Source organism: Catharus ustulatus, chromosome 2, assembly GCF_009819885.2.
Source record: "Catharus ustulatus isolate bCatUst1 chromosome 2, bCatUst1.pri.v2, whole genome shotgun sequence".
NCBI classification, from domain to species: Eukaryota; Metazoa; Chordata; class Aves; order Passeriformes; family Turdidae; genus Catharus; species Catharus ustulatus.
This window is the reverse complement of record NC_046222.1, coordinates 85,120,553-85,140,619: the sequence shown is the minus strand read 5'-3', so window position 1 is coordinate 85,140,619 and position 20,067 is coordinate 85,120,553. Positions and strand designations below refer to the sequence as shown.

General features: G+C 37.1%; 1 protein-coding gene and 1 long non-coding RNA gene across 2 annotated transcripts in view; both read left to right on the top strand.

Moving 5' to 3' along the window:
• NALCN (sodium leak channel, non-selective) overlaps nt 1-20,067 on the top strand; it is a 235,583-nt gene that overhangs the window by 192,840 nt on the left and 22,676 nt on the right. Inside the window, 11 exon segments of the mRNA XM_033051319.1 lie at nt 614-687; nt 9,477-9,578; nt 10,017-10,086; nt 11,290-11,381; nt 11,542-11,664; nt 14,437-14,493; nt 14,861-14,981; nt 15,083-15,214; nt 16,903-17,070; nt 17,651-17,755; nt 18,471-18,577. Of these exon segments, the coding sequence (XP_032907210.1) occupies nt 614-687; nt 9,477-9,578; nt 10,017-10,086; nt 11,290-11,381; nt 11,542-11,664; nt 14,437-14,493; nt 14,861-14,981; nt 15,083-15,214; nt 16,903-17,070; nt 17,651-17,755; nt 18,471-18,577 (1,151 nt within the window).
• On the top strand, nt 4,855-8,594 carry LOC116992108. The gene is made up of 3 exons (XR_004417006.1): nt 4,855-6,137; nt 6,232-6,315; nt 8,338-8,594. It is a non-coding gene; the product is annotated as an uncharacterized LOC116992108 (long non-coding RNA).

Sequence of the window (20,067 nt, the reverse complement as noted above, 5' to 3'; positions counted from 1 at the left end):
AATGTGCCAGAGGCTTTCTGTTCATCACAGGTGCAATTCCTGAGCTAAATTCTTCAGCTGTGGTTTGCTCCTGATTTGCCATGTTTGTTAATCACTTGCTTGTTTTTTCATGTATCTCAGTCCTTTCATTTCATATTCAGGAAGTCCTGTTCACAAGAAGATTCCTAAAACACTGTTCATGACCAGAAGCAAGCATAAGCATATTTCGCTCAACACATTTTTTCTCTGCATTTGTGGGGGGAAAAGGCATTGAAATTATACATCTGAGCTTTCTTTGCTGGCTCTTTTGTACAATCAAGGCATCTCCAGAGTATGATCCAGGCTAGTCAAAATCCAAAGTGGAGAAGGAGTAGCAAAACAGTGTGATTTGGTCAATTGGAGAAGAAATGTGTATTAAAGCAAATTTGTGCTGGCCAGCAAAGCTACCTGCTTCTTTCCACACTGAACTACCTAAGGATTGGGACTGGAAGGCCAAAAGATGTACATAAGAATTTTGGTTGTTTTCCGCCATCCTTTTTATGCACTCATCATTGTAGTATTTAATTGGTCTGTCACATACACATTATATTTTAAGACAATTAAAAAGTATCCTGTCTTTTTCTTAATTTTATAGCTCCGTAAATCTGTTTTCAGCATCAGAGCAAGAAACCTTCTGGAAAAAGAGACAGCAATCAATAAAATTCTAAGGTAAGAGTCAGATGTGATTTGATACTGTTTTTACTGTCATCTGATTTCTCATAATCTTGTTTATCACAATGGTTACTGGATGTATAATATTCGTAATAGTTTATCCCTTTGTAGTGCATCTGTTGCCTTCATTATCAAAGATAAATTGGTCTTTGGCTATTTTATATGCTTGAACAGAAAAAAGAGAGGGATTGTACTACTTCAGTATATATTTCAATTGTATCATGCAGTAAGATCATGTTTCAGCTCTTTTCACTTCTTCCTTCAAAATTAACCAAAATGTGTTTGTTCTTAAGGGGTGTTGTTTTGCCTAAAGAATTCTAGCCTGGTTCTTGCAAATATCTCCACAAAAATGTTTGCAGGGATTGTGTGATGGAAAGCATAGACTACAGATGGTCATATTCCAAATGGACAATGAAGAAAATTTCAGAACCATGACTTCTGTAGAAAGATTTCCTGAATGTTTTAATAATGGTCACTCGTTTTGGTATTCCATATCAAGTAACTACTCAGCACCATAAGTATATAATGCAAGCTGAAGTCTCCAAGACCCATTTCTGAAGTTATTATTTAGGTAACTCAATGCTGCAGTTTTTCATGCCACCGTTGGTTTTACATTAGTAGGACTGTTCTCAGTATAAGGTGCATTAATAATGCAATTTATAGGTTTTATATTTATGTTTGCATTTTGTCAGTGAGAAGTCCCAGGTAAATACACAGTATTAATAGGAATACTGTTCTGTAAAGTACAAGTTAAGTAAGGGCATGTTTTATGAGGAGCAGTGTTCTAGGGGTTCTGTGTGATTTCCGGATTATGAAGTTTCTTGAATACCAATTGAGAAGTTCTGGTTCTTTTTAAGTTCTGTAAGAATAGCACATGGAGAACTGTAGAAATTAATGTAAAACTTTTTCTTTCTTTAAACCCATCTAATGACAACATAAACCATTATTAATTCAAAGGAATACTCCTTGTAAAAATATTGTTGATAAATTTAAATGCAATACCATAAGTATTAAATCTTAACAAAATTTAGTGCACTATTTGTAAGTATTTCTTTCAGTTGTGTGCCTTGATTTTACAAGAATTACTGTTACAGATAGATTAAGCAAAATACTTTTAAAAATACATGTTTAGATACAGGCATCCTGGCAGTATTTCAGTAAAACATTTGTGATGAAATTCTGTGTTACATGAGAACTGTGAAATGTTATTGACACCTCCAGGGTTCCACAAATGTCAGTTTGTTTGGTGTGTTTCATACACTATACTGCAGAGGAAAAATGTAGACAAAAGAAAAAAACCTTCTTTTATGTATTCAAATATTTTTTTAAAAAATTCTAATATAATAGAAGCTTCATTCTTTCTTAGCTAGGAGAAAAAACTTAAATTCTGGAAAGTGAAATTCAGAATTTTTCCATCAGCACAGAACTTCGACTTTTCAGGAGAAGTCTGAAATAGTGGGAGGAGAATCCAAGCAAACCATTGTTTGGACTTCATTAAGTTCTCAGAGATACAAGGACAGAACCAGAAATCAATCCTCCCAATTTCAATCCTGCTGAATTCCACTTGATCCTTCAGATCATGTCTTCTGCCAATGTCTTGTATGTAAAAGGACTTCTTATCAATTCACGTGTATTCCTCTGAAGTTTGTGAGGCAGAAGAGTAACGTTTTCCTTTACAAATATACTATTTTATTTTTAATGATCAATTTACTCTGTTAATTTAATCTACATTGACTGAGTTTTTCAATCGATGTTTTTGATCGTCAGCAATATACTTTGAGGAACACAGAGAAAAGGAGGGAACTTACAAATAAGAAAAACATGGATCACATGTCCTTTAATGCTTTCTTGGGCTGCTTTTAGGTCATTTACAAGGAGTCTTACAAAGAATCTGCTCTCTCCTGAGAAAAAGAACTAATACTGCTTATTGTTCCTTGTTATTGACTCAAAATTGTTAAATGAGCTCTGATCTGATGGTACTTACAGTGCATGTGCTCCTGCATAAGAAGATTGTGTTCATGGCATATCTGGTGGGCAAACTGATATAAATTGCCAGTGATGGGCTGACTGGTCCTGAGCACTGCCAGTGTTTCCATGCTAATGACAGTCACAGCTATCCCCTGCTGATGCAGGGGAATTTTGCAAACAGGAAAAGAAGTGATAAGATACAGCTGAAACTTCAGATTCAGTATAAGTAATAGCACAGGAAAATTCAAACTCTGAACATATGAGAGATCCTAGTTCTTATTTTTACTTTAGTTGTAAGTGCTGTAAAGTCCTTCATAAAATGAAGTGACTCTCAAATATTCAGAGTATCTGACAAAAGAAGAAATGACATTTATGCCAAGAACAATAAGAGAGAACTCAGAATATCCCTTCTGAAAACATTGCTTCTAGCGTAATTTTAATTTTTGTCTACCTGAATTAAGAAACATTTGTCTAAAGCAATACCTCTATGTAGTAAAGTTGCCCATGGGCAAATTCAGCTTGATTAAATTGCTCTGCTGAAAGAATTTTAGGTCTATTCCAGTCTAAGTCCACCTCTGACCTTACCCCCCATCCCCCTACTTTTTAAACCTTGCCAAATTATTTTTTAATCAAATTGTGGTTCAATATAACCAGCTGTACGGAAGGACCATGCATTACACATAGGTACCTTCATGTCTCTCTTGTGCATCCTTCTCTATCCAAACTTCATTTTTCCCTTTTCAATGCTGAACTGCAGCTTGACATCTTCCCCAAGATGAGGAAGAAGGACATTAATAGTCAAGTGTTCATGCACTGATTCCTAGGTGTCTCACCTGCTCATCTGCTGTTATGTTGTGCAGCAAAACTGATGTCTTGGGTATCTTTGTTTACCTGCAGCTTTCTTGCTGCACCTCCAGGTGTCTCATTTCCATCCATCCTTGTTTAGAAGCCAGCCTTCACCTTGCTTCCTTGATATCTTTGTGCAATTAGACATGGGAACCAAATCAAGGATGTAGCAACTACTGTCCTGGTACTTTGATCAGTGCTTTTCATCACCACTGCCAGTGGCAGAGTATGAAGGCCTTAACTCTTCACATAAATCCATTCTGAGGTGGGGACTTCAACCTTGAAAAATGAAATAAAGTACAAGTGAATTAGAGACATTTAGAACAACTTTTTCAAAATGAGATCCATTTTAATGGTACGTCTGAATTATAAATAGCTCTATTCCTTTCTGAAAATTACGGTGTATTTCCCTCAGCAGCAATAACCACTTCTGGCAAATTTACTTTCTCCTGCATATCTTCAGTGCTTCACACTTTTCTCTCACTCTGTGTTGCTACAAGCGCTGCTTTTCCTCTTAAAAGGAAGTTTTGTGCCTGCGATTCTAGTGACCCTCGTTCCTAGCTCGATCGTTACCTAAGAATGGGGTCTAGTCCTTTATTAGTCCCACTGGCTTTCTGAAGTAGAGAGAGTAGAGCAGGTCCAGTCAAAATGTTGTGTATAAATCACTTCTCTCCAGTGCTGAGGATAAGTTGTGAACAGCACGGAATTGTGGGGGAAAAGAGCAAATTAAAAGTAATCTCACATACTCCAAAATATAATCAAAGTGTCAATAGTGCAAAACCTGATTCTGGTGTGCATTAAACTGTGCTTCACAGAATGAGAGAATGGTTGGAAGGGACCTCTGCAGGCCATGTGGTCCAACCTTCCTGCTCAAGCAGGACCGCCCAGAACCACATCCAGACATCTTTTGAATATCTCCAGGGAGAGAGACTCTACAGCATATATATAAAATATATATTGTGACAATTTGGGAAACTTTTGGTTTTTTTCAAATGAGCAACTTTTTATTTGTTTTTCATTACAACTATAGTCAAGCCATAAACTGATGCTAGGCATGTGCAATAGTATTTTCACTGTTCCAGATAAGATTTGCCTGATCTGTTTCCTGGTCCTGAGGGAGTAACATAACTCATGCTTAAGTGGAACACTCAATTTCAAAAACAACTGACTGAATGAAGTGCATTTATCTTTTGTTTGAAACTGAGAATGCTGGGGGGGCAGGGGTGGAGGAAGAGAAAGAGGGGAAAGAATTGCTTGAATTCTAGTTTGTTAAAATGCTAGAAGATAATTCAGAATTTGTTCATACAAGTATTTCTGAAAAATATAGTGATTTCTAGGAAAGCTATAAAGTTTATCTCTAAATGAAATCTCCCTGTACGCTAATACAGAGAATGAGCAAAGTTCTTTTCCAACCTAACTGATTCTCTATGATTCTATGATCCTAGAAGATATATCTTTGGTATCCTTTATTAGAAATTTGCCTTTGTTAAGTAACTGACTTGTATTCGTTGGTTCTGACTCACTTGCAACAAATTTCTTGGCATATATTTTATTTTTTCTCTCTTAAGAGTATGATTTCTTTCTTCATAACTTTGAGGGTTTGACCCCATGCGTTTCTCAGAACAAATGTTCAAGGTAAGTTCTGTTGATGATTGCTGTCATCCCATGCAAAATCCAGACTTAGTCACCACCTTCCTAAATCTCTACAAGTGTACAGCATCTGGATTTCACCTGCCTGATGCAAACACAAACAAAATAAAATACTGGAATGCATGTATCCATTGGAAAGAAGTTGCTCTGTTTCATGTAGTTTGTGCCAAATGAACACCATGTTATGGATCACTGCAAAGCACAGCTGTGAAGCGGAGTTTTTGGGCTATGGAATCTCCTATGCTGCAGGTATGGAATTGATCCCGTTTTGAGAGAGGTGTAAGACTGGATAGCCACTTGAGGTTTCTTCTCCTGCATTGCTTTTATTGATTCTTCTACAGTCCAATAAAAATTGGTATCATATAAACATCTGTGAGAAGAGAAGCTAGAACAGCAGGGCAAGAATGATAATCACAATAAAGATTGCTAAAGGAATTAAGGTCTCCTACCATAGCTCAACTGCCTGAGAAGAAAATAAGTGACTATGCTTTTTTGCTTTAGAGACATAAGGAAAGAAACAAGAAAAAATATGGAAAAGAAAAAAAACCTGACTTATCCAAGTAGCATTAATAATCCATTTTATTTCACCAGACAGATTCAAATTTCTTTTAAAAGTAGTATATTTTTCCCATGAAGAACAGTGGTGTAGATATGGTGAGAATGTGCATTGTGCTTGCTATTCAAAAAGTGCCTTAATAAATTAAATTTATAAATGAAAGAAAGAACCACTACAACGCCTCTCAGGTGGATTCCCCATAAATCTTAGGCTGTCACATATGAGCCACATGCTTACCCTCTGCAAGAGACCTCAGAATATTCATGAAAGGTATAGTATTTTGAATTATTCATCAAAACCTTTAACATTTTACATTTGGTGAAAGAATGTTACTTGAACACTCTGTTCATGACTTATTTTTCAGGAATTCCAAAACATGAAATAGTTTGAAGAACTTCAGAAATGTGAACATCCTAATTGGCTGCAGGTAATGAAAACTAGTTGATATCCCAGTATTGTCTTGTTCTGTGTAATCTTCATCTGGCTTTTTGGTTACTAAGAAATTGCATTTTATCTTTCAGGATGTTTTATTACATTTGCACTGTTCAAGGCAAATTTGGAGCATGTGGTTTGCAGCTGCTGAACTGTGTTCAGAGTTCTGCAAGGTGAGTACAAAGTCCAGAAGCTTGACATATTTCTGGTCTCTTCTCCTTTGTTTCATACCTTCCTTATTCCTCCACAAGTGAAAAGAAACCTAATATTTCAGAAAGGATGTTCAGGAAGATGAAAAGGGCAGTTTTAGCTAAAAAGGGTAATTTTGCCTCTGTTGTTTAAAGAAAGGTCAAAAGATTCTGACCAGCTACAGTTACATTAAAATGTATGAAGGCAAAAATGTGTTTTGTTTTTTTTTTTTTTAACTCAAATTTTCAAACCACATAGGACTGAATTTTTAACACTGTGGCACATTGATTGTACCTGATGTGGGATTCAACTCCAGGTAGCCAAATCTACCTGTGAGCTAGGGGATGAACTCTACCATCTAGTTGACAGAGGTCTAATCAATAACAATAATGGAACCCAGTGAGATCTTTAGCTGACTACTTTGTCTTTAGATGCCCACTTTATGGTTACTTTAATAACTTCCAAACATCATTAATTAAATTGATTGACCAAGCATCCAATGAAGTTGTTCACATATGGACATACAGTAATATATGAGATGCCAGAGGATGTGCAAAACATCCCCTGAAGATGGCAGGTAATACACCAATTTCTAGGAGTATTGTACCCTGCTGGAACAGCAGCTGGAAGCAGAGCATGGCAGATGATGCTGACCACCTCTGTACAGCCAGTTTAATTGGGTCCTACATCTCCATTGGGTATGAGTTGGCTAAAAGCCTGGACATGTGGCTCACAGGCAGACACTGAGAGGAAAGGTGTAAGTGTAGATGTTTACAATGAGAACACAAACCCTATTGCAGAATTTAAAACTGGCAACTCTGCAATTCTGAAAAATTAATGGCACCTCTCATCTTTTTCAAAAGTGCCCAAAGATCTGCAACTCTAGGTGTCTAAGCAGCTGAAAAATACCCAGATTCAGAGTCAAAAGGTTAACTAAGTATGGCTGTTACTAAGAGTTCATACAAGGAAGATTAATTCCCAAGGCACTAATTCCCATAAAGTGGAAAATGCCAGGAGAGCGGCTGTCAAAAGTAGACAAGGCCTTTTCTGAGCATCTTCTTCTCTGGAAATACAAAAATGTTTATTTACAATTAATTGATAAAAATTTCTGATCTCTGTGCTAAACAATTGATATTATGTTATTTCTCTGTTGAGCTGCTGGGCTTCCAGAGGTATTGAAAATGAGGCAATGTATATAAATGCTGAATACAGTTTTAGGAAGCTAACTTAGAGATCATAAACAATTCTAAGTCTTTCTACTGGTGTTACTTTTTATGCATATCCATTCTACCACAATATGCGCATAATATATGGCTATGTCTATTTCACGATGTTATTAACAATCAAATATGCCATCTTGTTCATTATTCAGGTAAAAAAGAATTTATTGCTTAAGCATTTAAAGCTGTCTTTTGTTGTGAACACTTAAGTGTTTATGTAACTTGGAATTCAAGTTGCTATATGCAGGTTATGTTTTGATGTCAAGAAAATAATTTTTAGTTATTAGAAGCAGAGCATGATAATTTATATCTACAGGGGAAAAAAGACATAAGTTACCCTCTTTGTCACAACAAACCTCTATACAGAAGTCAGACCCCAGAACTTTCCATTGTCCTTGCTGGGAAAAACTGGATTGTCATTTTAATGGAGAGAGATAGAATCTATTTTTAGGAAATTCTTTTCTTTTTTTCCTTTTATTCAATCAAAAATTGCAAAGGTATTTAAATATCTTTATTGTTTTCTGACATTGTTATGTGGTATCATTCTCCATAGCATAATGCTTAAAATCCTATAGTACTAAAATGTTAATGATTTGTCTAATATGAGCTGTGTTTTATAAGACATGCAGTAATTTTTTTTCTTATACATCATGATGCTTTAGTTCAGTGTAGTGTAACCTAACACTTTCTATAACCAAGTGTAGCACAATGTATTTTTCTAGCATGCTAATCTGATTGGCAGTGGTGACACTGACAAGCTTTCTAAGCTTCTCATTTTTGTTCCAGATATCACTTTGGATTCCTACTTGTATCATTTATGTGTTTAAATCCAAAAGAAGGAGGAAAAGTGGCAAAGAGTGAAAAATAAAGCCGCGGTGGGGAAAGAACATGCCATGGACGCCTTTTGCCATCAAGCATGATCATCCCAGGAATTTATCTAAGCCTTACAGACTGGAAAATAGAGTGGTTACACAAAGGGTGTATAATTTTTTCAACTTTTCAGAAAAAAATGAAGATTCAGTTCAATAAAAATACTAATATTACCGGCTGGGTCTTGTGTTTCTGTAAATGGTCTCATAACACAAAATGAGCAATAAGGAGTGCACCATGTAAACTTTAAATTGAACCATTCTGGAAAGTTAAAATGTGCTTCCAGTGTTGAAATTCCATTTCTCAACCATCAGAGGGGTCTGTGTGAGTCTTTTTCTTAAGCAAATTAATTTCATTTTAGCCATCAAGATAAGGATACACATGCCCTGTTTACCTGTGGCACACTTGCTGGCCAACAAATACTCATTTCTGCCAAAATGTGTAAAATTTGTTTACCAAAATTAAGCGAAAGATGAAATGAACCAGGACCAAACAAGTGAGAAAACCCACACAAAAAAATGCTGCAAGTTGACTACATTCCCAGAGAAAAAACATTTCATGTTCCAGAGTATCAGCAATGTGCAGCTTTTCATTTCATACTGGATATGTTTCCAGTTGTTTTGAGCCCTCCAAGTTATGTTCCAGGTCCTATGTGTGTATGTATAGCCCTGAACGGAACTAAAATTGTTGTTGTACTTGTTCTACTTATTTATTGCTGAGAACTGGTTTTACTGATGTTTAGTGCATTGCTTGACCCCTTTCACACTTAGTAAGTGTTGAGGGACCAAAAATTCTACAGCAAACTGAAAAAAAGCCACAGATGGTCCTTGCTAAGGCATGAAGGAGGCTTATTGGAACTGGTTGTGTTGCAGAGTGGGAGTTCATTGCTTTGGAAGTATTTTCATGACAAGTCCATTGCTCTTGTATTGTTATTCTCTATTGTTCTTGAAGTACTTGCTCCCCACAAAGCCAAACTGATTTCTCTGAATGTCCTACCTCTGCAATTCTCACTTATACTGAAAAATCTGTGTCATCATCTTTACATTTCTTCATAGGGCCTGCACTAGACAACGCATGCTGAGCGGATCATTTGAGGGGCAGCCAGCCAAGGAAAGGTCAATACTTAGTGTCCAGCATCATATACGACAAGAACGCAGGTAAAAATGGACAGAAGGGATGGTTTTAAAATATTCTTAAAATAAAGGTGACAAAAGGAATTCAATTTGAGCAATCCCTAACATGTGAAAAGCCAAAACTACTTACTTGTACAAAAAACTGAATTCTACATTCTTCATTGTAACCATAATGAAATTCATTGTACTGTATAAATGGAAAAAATGCCTTTTTATTTCAAATGTCGTTTCCTTTGCCGACTACAAAGCTATCAATTTAAAGATCAGAAGGACAGAAATTGGCTTATGTTAGACCAGATTGAAAACAATTCAAAAGCATATAAGCTTCTGATGTTAGCAAGAGAAAAATGATATGAATTTGAGATATGGGGTGGCTGGAGAGAAGTGCTTTATAATGGTCATCTTATAAAGGTCAAAATTTCATCTTGAGATGTATTGTTAAATTGATTATGATTGTTTCAGGTCACTGAGACATGGCTCGAACAGCCAGCGAATCAGCAGAGGAAAATCTCTTGAAACATTGACTCAAGATGTAAGTCTTCATAGAAATGCTGGTTTCACTTTGAGAATATAAGAAATTAGAATATATACTATCAAATAAATGCTTGTGTAAGACTAATTCTATTTATTTATTATTGTAATTTGTCTTTTGAAATCTTGAAAGGAAGCCATAAGACAAATGCTATAACTGCATTGGAATTATCCTCAAAATAATTGGCATTGTTATTTCACTGATAGACTGTTTTTGGAACACTTGCTGAGATACATTCACTGAATCTGTAGACTGCATTAGGAACACAACAATTGCTACCCAGGACACCTTAAAAAGTGTTACTCTGGAATTATGCAAATCACTCAGGCTGGCAAAACAGAACTTCAAAATTTCTGATGGAAGTTTAGCAATATTTTCCAAGCAGCAGAACTGTCAGACAAAGGGAGGAAGACTAAAAGGGAGAATAGTAATCATGGATTTCACTGTAATGTAATTTCATGCAGTTAAGTGCATTGTCATTTCTGCAAATTCATATGGTATTTTGTGGATCTTTGTGGCCATGAAATTTCGAGATGCAATATTAGTCATCGCACTTCCAAACTATCTTAACCATTAAAAGTAAGTAAGGCAGATGTGGCTTTGCTAGTATCTAACTGTAAGGATAACACCCAGCACTACCCCACCAGGAGTGCTTCAAAGACTCACATAACTCAGAACAGTAATACTGATTGTTTCCTCCACTGCATGAGATTAGACAGCATCCTGCCTCCCTCCTTCCCTCCCTCCCTCCCTCTCCCTCATCCTTGCACTCAGCAGTCACTACCTGTATGATCTGCATGCCTCACAGCCTGGCAGCTGTGCAGCAGGCTTGAGAAGCTGAAAGGGTGTCTAAAGCCTTTTCTTTCCCAGTCTTTGCCCTTGTAAGTTTGATTGTATTCATTCCCATTCAGAGAGGTTGGCTGGTCTTACAGGACCTCTGTTTTTAAAGTTAAAAGTTAGATTGGATGGAGCCTCAAGCATGAAATTAGAACTGAAATTAACCTTGATGAAAATAAGGAGCCTTATGCTGTAGATAGAAAAATACTGTGCAATATGCTTGACTGAGTTGATGTGCAGTACATTTGGAAATAAAGATCTATCATTTGAATATTTCTATGTAAAATACCATATCTTGCTTTCATCTGAAACATTAAAAAATAACAACCCTTAGACCTCGATTAAATGGAATCATTTTGCTTCTAGCACTCCAACACAGTGAGATACAGAAATGCACAGAGAGAAGACAGTGAGATAAAGATGATCCAAGAAAAAAAGGAACAAGCTGAAATGAAAAGGTATTTAAAAATCAAAAGTCTGAGTGCACATTTTCTGAATTAACTATTCTCTATATGAAGTTAAAAGTATTCAGAGTCAACATGAAAAAAAGAACAAAGTGTAAAGGATATTTTTGTATGGATAATGTGTAACACTTAATAATTTACATTTTTTCAAAAGGAAAGTCCAAGAGGAGGAGCTGCGAGAGAATCACCCGTATTTTGATAAACCCCTTTTCATAGTTGGCCGTGAGCACAGATTCAGGAACTTCTGCCGAGTGGTGGTACGGGCTCGCTTTAATGCGTAAGTTTATTTCATAACAATGTTGGTTCTAACAGGTGCTTACCTCCATGTCCTCAGAAATCAAGCTCTAACCTTCCTTTTACAAGAAAAACTGCATATAGTGTGGTCACCACACAAACTGGCGGCCAGTTGTCTGTGGTGTAGTCTTGCTGCTGGAGGAAGCAGCAAAATGCTGAGTTAGGGCAGGCATGTTTGAGTAGGTGGTGATGCTGAGATGGACAAGACTGTGGGGAACTGCAGGCATGAGCTGAGAAGAAAGGCTAATGTTTCCCACTTTTAGATGCTTGGGAATCAGCTTGCTATTCCCCTCTTAGTCCTCATCATAAGGCAAGAAGTTTTTATAAACCAACAGTTACTCATAGAACAGAAAAAGATGAAGAAAAATGAATTGCACCTATGCTCACTCAAATATTCTGTAGCCCATAATAAGGGACTCAGAAGGGGCTGGCAGGTGTTCAGCTGTGGGAGATAAAAGGAGAAAAGCTGAAACAGAATGAAAACCAGGAAGACTCGGCAACTAAGCTGAAGGTATATGTGAGTGTGGCAGATAGATTTCCATGTATAAGCAGCTTTCCATCAAATCATCTCACAACTCTGCTTTAAAACCTCTGTCTCTTGCTGGTACCCTGATTTTAAAGGGTTAATACAGGTGACCTTGTACAGAGCAGTGTAAGACAGAAGGTAGCTCAAGACCATGAGCTTGGCACTGAACGACTAGTTTCAGCAACTGCTTTACCATTGATTTTCTCTGTGGCCGTCAACAAATTACAGTAATTTCACAACCATAAGGCGCACTGGACTATAAGGCGCACTTTTTTTTTGCAGCAAGGCTCTGCCCCCAGCTCCCCCTGCGTGGTTGCTGGCCGAGGCCCCGCCTCAACCTGACAGCCATGGGCACCCGGACCCGCCTGTACCCGGCAGGGGCGGTGCCACTGGCCCCCGGGCCCACCTCCACCCGGCTGCCGCGGCACTGCCGGCTCCCCCCACGGCTCACGGCTCACACTTCTGGGGTGGCAAATGTCACACCTTTGTACATCATATAAGGCGCACTGGACTAGAAGGCACACTTGCGGGTTCAGGGAAAAATTTTAGTCAAAAGAGTGCGCCTTAGTCGCGAAATTACTGTACTTCTAGTTAGCATGACAGGATGGTTAGATACTCAATTTTAAGAATACCTGTATTTAAGTTTCTGCCACCTTTGTAGAGATATGTGCTTGAGCTACGTTCCCACTTTACTATGCGACTGCTAACTTCATTGTGGTGCACTGGTCCATGAAGCAGTTGCAAATTAAAACTGAAAACAAAATACACAAGCAGTCAATCAAATCCATTTAGCAAGTATTTGTCCATGCTTCTTAGCATTGTTGAATGCCCAACAGTAACAGGATATTTAAACAGTTTAAATAAAATGTTTGCAATTATAATAATAAACTGATTTTCTTAAACAGACTTTTTTTCATTTACTTAAGTCCTCCCTGCTTTATTTGTTGTCCAATCTAGCTTACCAAGTAAGATATTCTTGATATCTTTTTCAAACTGATAGGAAGGCTGAGGAATTCTGCTATGTACAATGTAGGGAGAGGCAAGAGTTTAAGAAGCAAAAGTCATTCAGTGGGAAGGCACCCAGTCCAGTATGTTCTATGTGCTTGCTGGTGTGGGTGGATGAACCTGGCCTGTGGAAGATGTTTCTCGTTCTCCTTGTGTCTTGTGCATTCCTGCAATTCATAACCATGAAATCTCTCTGGTGGTAATTCCTTAAGTCTGTTCGCTTTAAGCTCAGCAAGGAAGTAATGGCAATTTCACATCCCGATGGCTAGAGCCCTCCAATGAAATACAGGATATGTCAGTGCAGATCCTGTCTTGGCATTATTTCCTACGGGAGTTGGAAGATGCGTAAAAGTGCCTATAACCAGTGGGTCAGGGGAGGCTTCTTGGGAAGTATTCTTGTAGCTTCTCCCACAGCACTCATTCTGCTTTGTAGGAAATTGATAAATAATTGCTGCAGCAGGAACTTAACTCATGTCATCTAGATATGTGCATATTACTTATAGAGTGGTTCTCACTCTTTGACTACCTAATGGGTATTTGGATACAGCAGGTGGAGCACAGCAATCGCATGGGAAAATTCAGATACAAAGAATCTAAAAATATTAATCAGGAAAAGATTAAAGTACTAATGAAAGACATAGAGGTTGTGGAAGGATCTGTGTGTGGAAGGATCTGTGTGTGTGTGTGAGCACGTGTGTTTGTGTGTATGTTAACTGAGGCTATCACATGATCACAGAATTATAGAATGGTTTGAGTTGCAAAGGACCTTAAGGATCATCTAGTTCCAACCCCTCTGCTTGGACAGGGGACACTTTTCACCAGGCCAGATTGCTCAAAGACTATCCAGCCATGGTCCAAGAAGTTTTGAAGTAATTGTAAAGAGCATTTTGGTACCTAAAATTCATTAGCAGGTTATCCTCCTTATTCCCAAGAAAATTACAAGATTAAGTCCTTGTTAGCAAAATTAAGACCCAAAAATCTGTCAGTTCAAAGAATCTTTGAGGAATTACAGATATGCAGACTCAAAGTGACCCTAGCTGTGTTAATAATATGACTGAAATGGCATAGAATTAAGTGAAACTTATACAGACATTTAAAAAAAGATAGGATGAAATGGAGCCTTGATTTTGGACAGAAATTACTTTGAGTTGATGGATGCATGGTATAATTATAATACTGACTAAAATAAAATATAAATTACTGTATCTTTTCTTCTTTTTATAGTTCTAAAACAGATCCTGTTACTGGAGCTGTGAAAAATACCAAATACCATCAGCTTTAGTAAGCACTGCAAAAGTAACTTTGCTTGGTCTCATAAGCCTGGAGTATAAGTGTGTGTGCACACACATGCATGGATGTGTGTAAATGTGCATGCACATGTGTATGTCTTCTTCTTTTTTTTTTTTTTTTAAAGGCTTTTTCTTACCATGGAGTCATTTGGGGAGAAGGATGAACAGAAAGAGAATTTTTTAATCAGATGTTTCTTCTTCACTTGCATGCAACTTCTCTAGTTTTACTGTGCATTTCTAGCACTTCTCAGCTCAATTTATTTTTCATAGGAAAGCATTTAACTGTAGTGTAGGCACAAAGCAAGTACACAGAGCTAAGGGCATTTCTGTAATGGCTTTTCCTTATGTATTGTTCACAGTGACTTGCTGGGTTTGGTTACTTACCTGGACTGGGTCATGATCATTGTTACGATATGCTCCTGCATTTCCATGATGTTCGAATCCCCTTTTAGAAGAGTTATGCATGCTCCAACACTCCAGGTACTGTCACTGAATCATTTTACAATTATTGAACCGCAGTCACCTCACTTTTCCCCACTGCCTATTCCTAATTTATGGTTGTACTCTGCTTTTGTTTTCAGATTGCTGAATATGTTTTTGTAATATTCATGAGCATTGAGCTTAATCTGAAGATTATGGCGGATGGCTTGTTCTTTACACCAACAGCTGTCATTAGGGACTTCGGAGGAGTTATGGACATATTTATATATCTTGTAAGTTTTTATATTTATGGAAGGTTTTTGTGACATTCTTAATTCTGATATATTTGGTTATATAAATGTTAAGTAGTGTGAAAAAGTTTGGCCCTGTACCCTGATGCAAATGCAGTAGTGATACATGGATGTGATGAACACCTGGCAATTTACTGTGGGGTCATTTTATAGCCCCTTTTAATTCTTTATTTGTTGTTATGTTTTAAGTATCAGATCTGATTTTCCTTCAGAGTAAACTTGAGAACTCTGACCTTGTTTCAGCATTTTTATGCAGCAGAATCTTAATTTTACCTGTTTCATAAGTATTAATTGCTTCTTCTCCTCTCAACAGTATTCCTGCTTTATTGAAGGATTTTCAAAAGCCTTTACTGTTTGATAGAGGGCATGTCTTTGGTGCTGGTGTTGCTATAAAAGAAAGCAAAGGAACATACATGCTATATCTATCAGTAGTAGATCTCAAGGAAAAAAGTATCTTAACAGCTCTCAACAGTTTCTGGGAAATCTCTTGCATTCCATTAAAGTACAAGAGGAGAGTGTCCATTTCCTCTTCACATATAACAACATAGTAAACACCACAGACTGTGTCAAAAAACAGTGCTCAGTATAATAGAGTATGAAATATTTTCTAACTGAAGAAATTAGTGAGAAAAATGGCTTTGATGAATTTAGATTAAATCTTTCAGAGATTAATCCACCAGGCAGATGTGGTGCATAAAATTTGTCACGATCAATTTGTATCAAGGATTTTACTGTTCGCATAAATAAAAATATGCATACTTGTACAAAACTCCTACTTTAGTATGCATCATTCCTATGTGCTTTAGTTTCTTGAAATCTCTCTCAATCCCTCTGTGTGTATGAAGGAAAAAATTTTTTGCTGTAGTTTGGATATTCCAAATGTGAATGTGGTGATCTTAAAAGGCTGTGGAAGCAAGTCAGAAGGACTGTCAAATCTGTTTGTTTTGGGGGGGTTGCTGCCTTTTATCACTATTTTTGTAACAAATTATATCAAGTTTTAAATAATTGGTTGATATCATGTTAATCCTCCATTTTTTGTGCACTTGCTTTTTTGTAATACTCTCACCTCTGTCCCCCTATGATAACACTGGCTTTTAAAAAATAGGAAGCACTTAAGAGACATTAAATCCATAACCATTTGTCAGAGATTGTTCAGGCTATGCTTTTTGAAAACACTTGTAAAAACGTAACATTTGTGTAATGAAACCACATGGTGACGAAACCACTTATGCCTGCAAAAAGTGGTAGGAAAAGCTGTCAGGAAAACTGTTAACATATTTTCCAGGTGAAGATTTCCCAGTTTCAGGGTAGAATCTCTGAAATGAGAAGGAGGGAGAGAAATAGTGTTGCCTACTCCAAGATTATAGTTTGTGTCCCAGTTTTGAATCAGCCAAACTGATTTTTCCTTTTGAAACTATTCCATCTAATTAAGCATAGAAAGTAGATTTTGAGTCAAAGGGGGAGACAGAGACAAGCTGATACCATTAGTTAGGAACAATAAGCCAGGACATAAGAGAGCAAAGCCCTTTTTCTAAATGAGTTGCTCTTTTGCCTTATTCTTTCTTTAACTTTAAGGTAGAGAAGTGTTCATTGACCTTCTGTGCTGTGTCTATGCCAAATAAGACGTAAGCCTGACCCTTCTTTACCTCTTCCTGTCCTGTCACCTCCAGGTGAGTTTGATATTTCTGTGCTGGATGCCTCAGAATGTCCCTGCCAAATCCGGAGCTCAGCTCTTAATGGTTCTCCGCTGCCTCCGACCTCTTCGGATTTTCAAACTGGTCCCTCAGATGAGGAAAGTGGTGCGAGAGCTCTTTAGTGGCTTTAAGGAAATTTTTTTGGTATGTGCCAATTATTATATGTGAAAATTTATGAAAGAGTAATAAGATAAAATTTTTATATATAATTCAATTTTTCTATTCTTTTCACCATCACTGTCTGTTTACTTTTCATTGTGATATCACTGCAGATGACCTCACAACAGGCTAAAAATTAGAATACAAGTAACTCATACTGAGTAAAGCTGTTGCAATAATTGTTTTAGAAATTATATTACTTGTTTAGCATACTTTTTGTCATGATTACATAGGAGGACTACTGAAAAAAGGTCTACCCCTTTTTCACAGTTCTGGTTGGTCAAGGGAGATGAGAAGTAGTGTATGGCAGCTCTGCAAGAACAAAAGTAAAGCTGATTTCTGAGCTGTAGGTCTCTATCTTCAAGCTTTTTGAGAGGCAGCCAAAAACAATGCAGCTGTTCATCATAGATCTGTATCTCATTCTTATGTTGTTGTTATTGTCACAAAAGCCATATCTCCAGGTTTATACCACAAAATGATCCTCCCTGCAGTTCACCAAGGGAGATGAACCTCTTTTTCAAGTCTGCAGAAGAAGAGTTTGACAAGTCCAACTTCATCTTTACAGGTTTCTATTCTTTTGCTGACATTAATGCTTGTTTTCGCAAGCTTTGGAGTGCAACTATTTGCTGGAAAACTGGCTAAATGCAATGACCCTCACATCATCTCTAGGGTAAGAACTGCTTTTGTGCTTCAAAATAATGGTATGTTGTGCCATTTTTGCCTGTTGGGGAAAGCAAGAGGGGCAATCAGAGCTGTCATATGAGAAACAGAGATCTTGGGCACTTTCTTGTTCAAAAGCAGGATGATGGAGGGAAAGGTGATTAAGGGGTCAGCAAATGAGTGTAAGGATGAGTTTCCATATAAAAAGTAAAGCAGGTCCAAATATTAGGGACTGTTTAAAAAAGTGGTCAAATGAAAGCCATGTTATCTGCAAAGGACTGGATGGTACATGGAATTTATCATGGAAAATAACACCTTTGCATTCCTACGTCCACAACTGAAAAATGGGTTAGACTACTAGATGTCTAAATCATTGGGGATACCATGTGGGTTACATGAAGAATGTTATCTGTGTTTCTTACTCCGTTTGGAGAAATATTATCATGCCTAAAGAGAGCAGTGATTTTTAGGAAAGAGGTGAAAGGCTGCATAGTCTTGCAAATTCAAAAGCACTGTCAGTCCTGAAGGAAAAGGGTATGTGGAGCACTTACTAAGATGTATTTTTCATTTGGTTAAAGGTCTATGACTATTGATCACAGACTTATAAATAACCCTTCATTTCGGTGTATATTTCTTACCCATGGCATATGTCTTGTTTATGATGGAATGTTGGCATCTCTCATAGGCTTCTGTTTAATCTCAGGCTGTGGTTTATTTCACTATAGGAAGATTGTCATGGCATCTTCAGAATAAATGTAAGTGTTTCCAAAAATCTCAATTTAAAGTTAAGACCTGGAGAGAAAAAGCCTGGATTTTGGGTGCCACGAGTCTGGTGAGTTGCTACACTTTGGCCCATGTTTCTTCAAAAATGCAACTGTTGGTGTAGAAAAAATGGCTCAGATGAGATGACATTAAATTACTGATGGAGGGGTTTTACTGTAATTCAGATGATACTAAGAGTAAAAATTCTGGCATATTCAGTATAAAGCCAGATATGTGGAATTTTCCAGACTTAACTTCCACTTCATAAACCAGAAAGGAAGGAAAAAACCCTCTAGGTACTGAACCTATATAGGAATTAGATTTGATTTGGTTATTATTACAGTGGGAGTTATTTTCTTGAAAAGTACAATCACTTAGTTATTCTTTAGTACTATTATGAAGGCAACCTGAGAGCCATAAAGCTACAATAGAACCTAAGGATAAATAGGAAAAGATGGGAAGGAAAAGAAATGGAAATCAACCTGCCTACAGCTACCCATAAAAACAAATTATTATATCATGCCTAAAAACAACCTTTCTCTTCTATGGCCATCAACCATGCCAGCTAGCAGTTTATTTCTTTTTCCACTGCAGGGAATCCTTGTGGTCTATCTGGTTCAGAAGTGCAGTAAAACTTATTTAAAAGCTAATGTATGTTTTTTTATTAGTATTCTAATAAAGTCCATTTAATATTTCCCAACACCTGAACAGGCAAACTCACTCTTTTTAATTGTTTATATTTTTGGCTTGGTTGGCATTTTGCAAAATCAGCTTAACAGCCACAATTATTTTAATTGGCATGTGTGTGGATAAAAAATGTACCAGCAGTGGTAGATTCAGAGCCACCCTACACTAATGAAATAGTATGCTGTGATTTGAATAGTCAGTGAAACTCTGACATCTGCAGAACTCTTTGTTTCTGTACACTTCAGAGAAATTCTTCCTCGAGTAAGCAAATTCAATCCTGTTCAGCTTGATCCAGAAATAAGCAAGAACTGTCTTAATCAGCATAACTGTAAACTTTGGGGAATGTTTTGTTATTGCAGAAAAATGTTTTACCACAAAGACATTTATACCACCTGTTGGGTGTCAGGCCAGATTTTCAAGAGCCAGATGTCAGTATAAGGACTCCATTAAAAAGTATCTGAAAGCTCTCTTTTCACTGAATGGTTGGATTCAAGAAGCACCAAATACTTAACAACTCTTCTGGAATACAACTATTTACCTTATAAACTGTTGAAAAGTCATTGGGCTCCTTGTATTATCTGGCTTGGATTGTAGAGACAGAGCAAGATGCTAACCTCGCCCAAAGAGAGTACATTTAATGTTCAGCTGCAGGCATTCTCTTGAATCTCAGCTCATAAAAAAGGTCAGAGCACATGGTATAGGAAAGCCAAGAAGATGTGATGTCCTCTCAGTAAGTTTTGCTTCATGTTGTCAGTTCCTCATGATAATGAAATAAGGAACAGCATTTTCTGAATAATCTCACTGACCATGGAGCCCAAATCTTTAGGTGGGTTAGAGAATTATTTCGTGCAGGTAAATTTATTTCAGAACCTG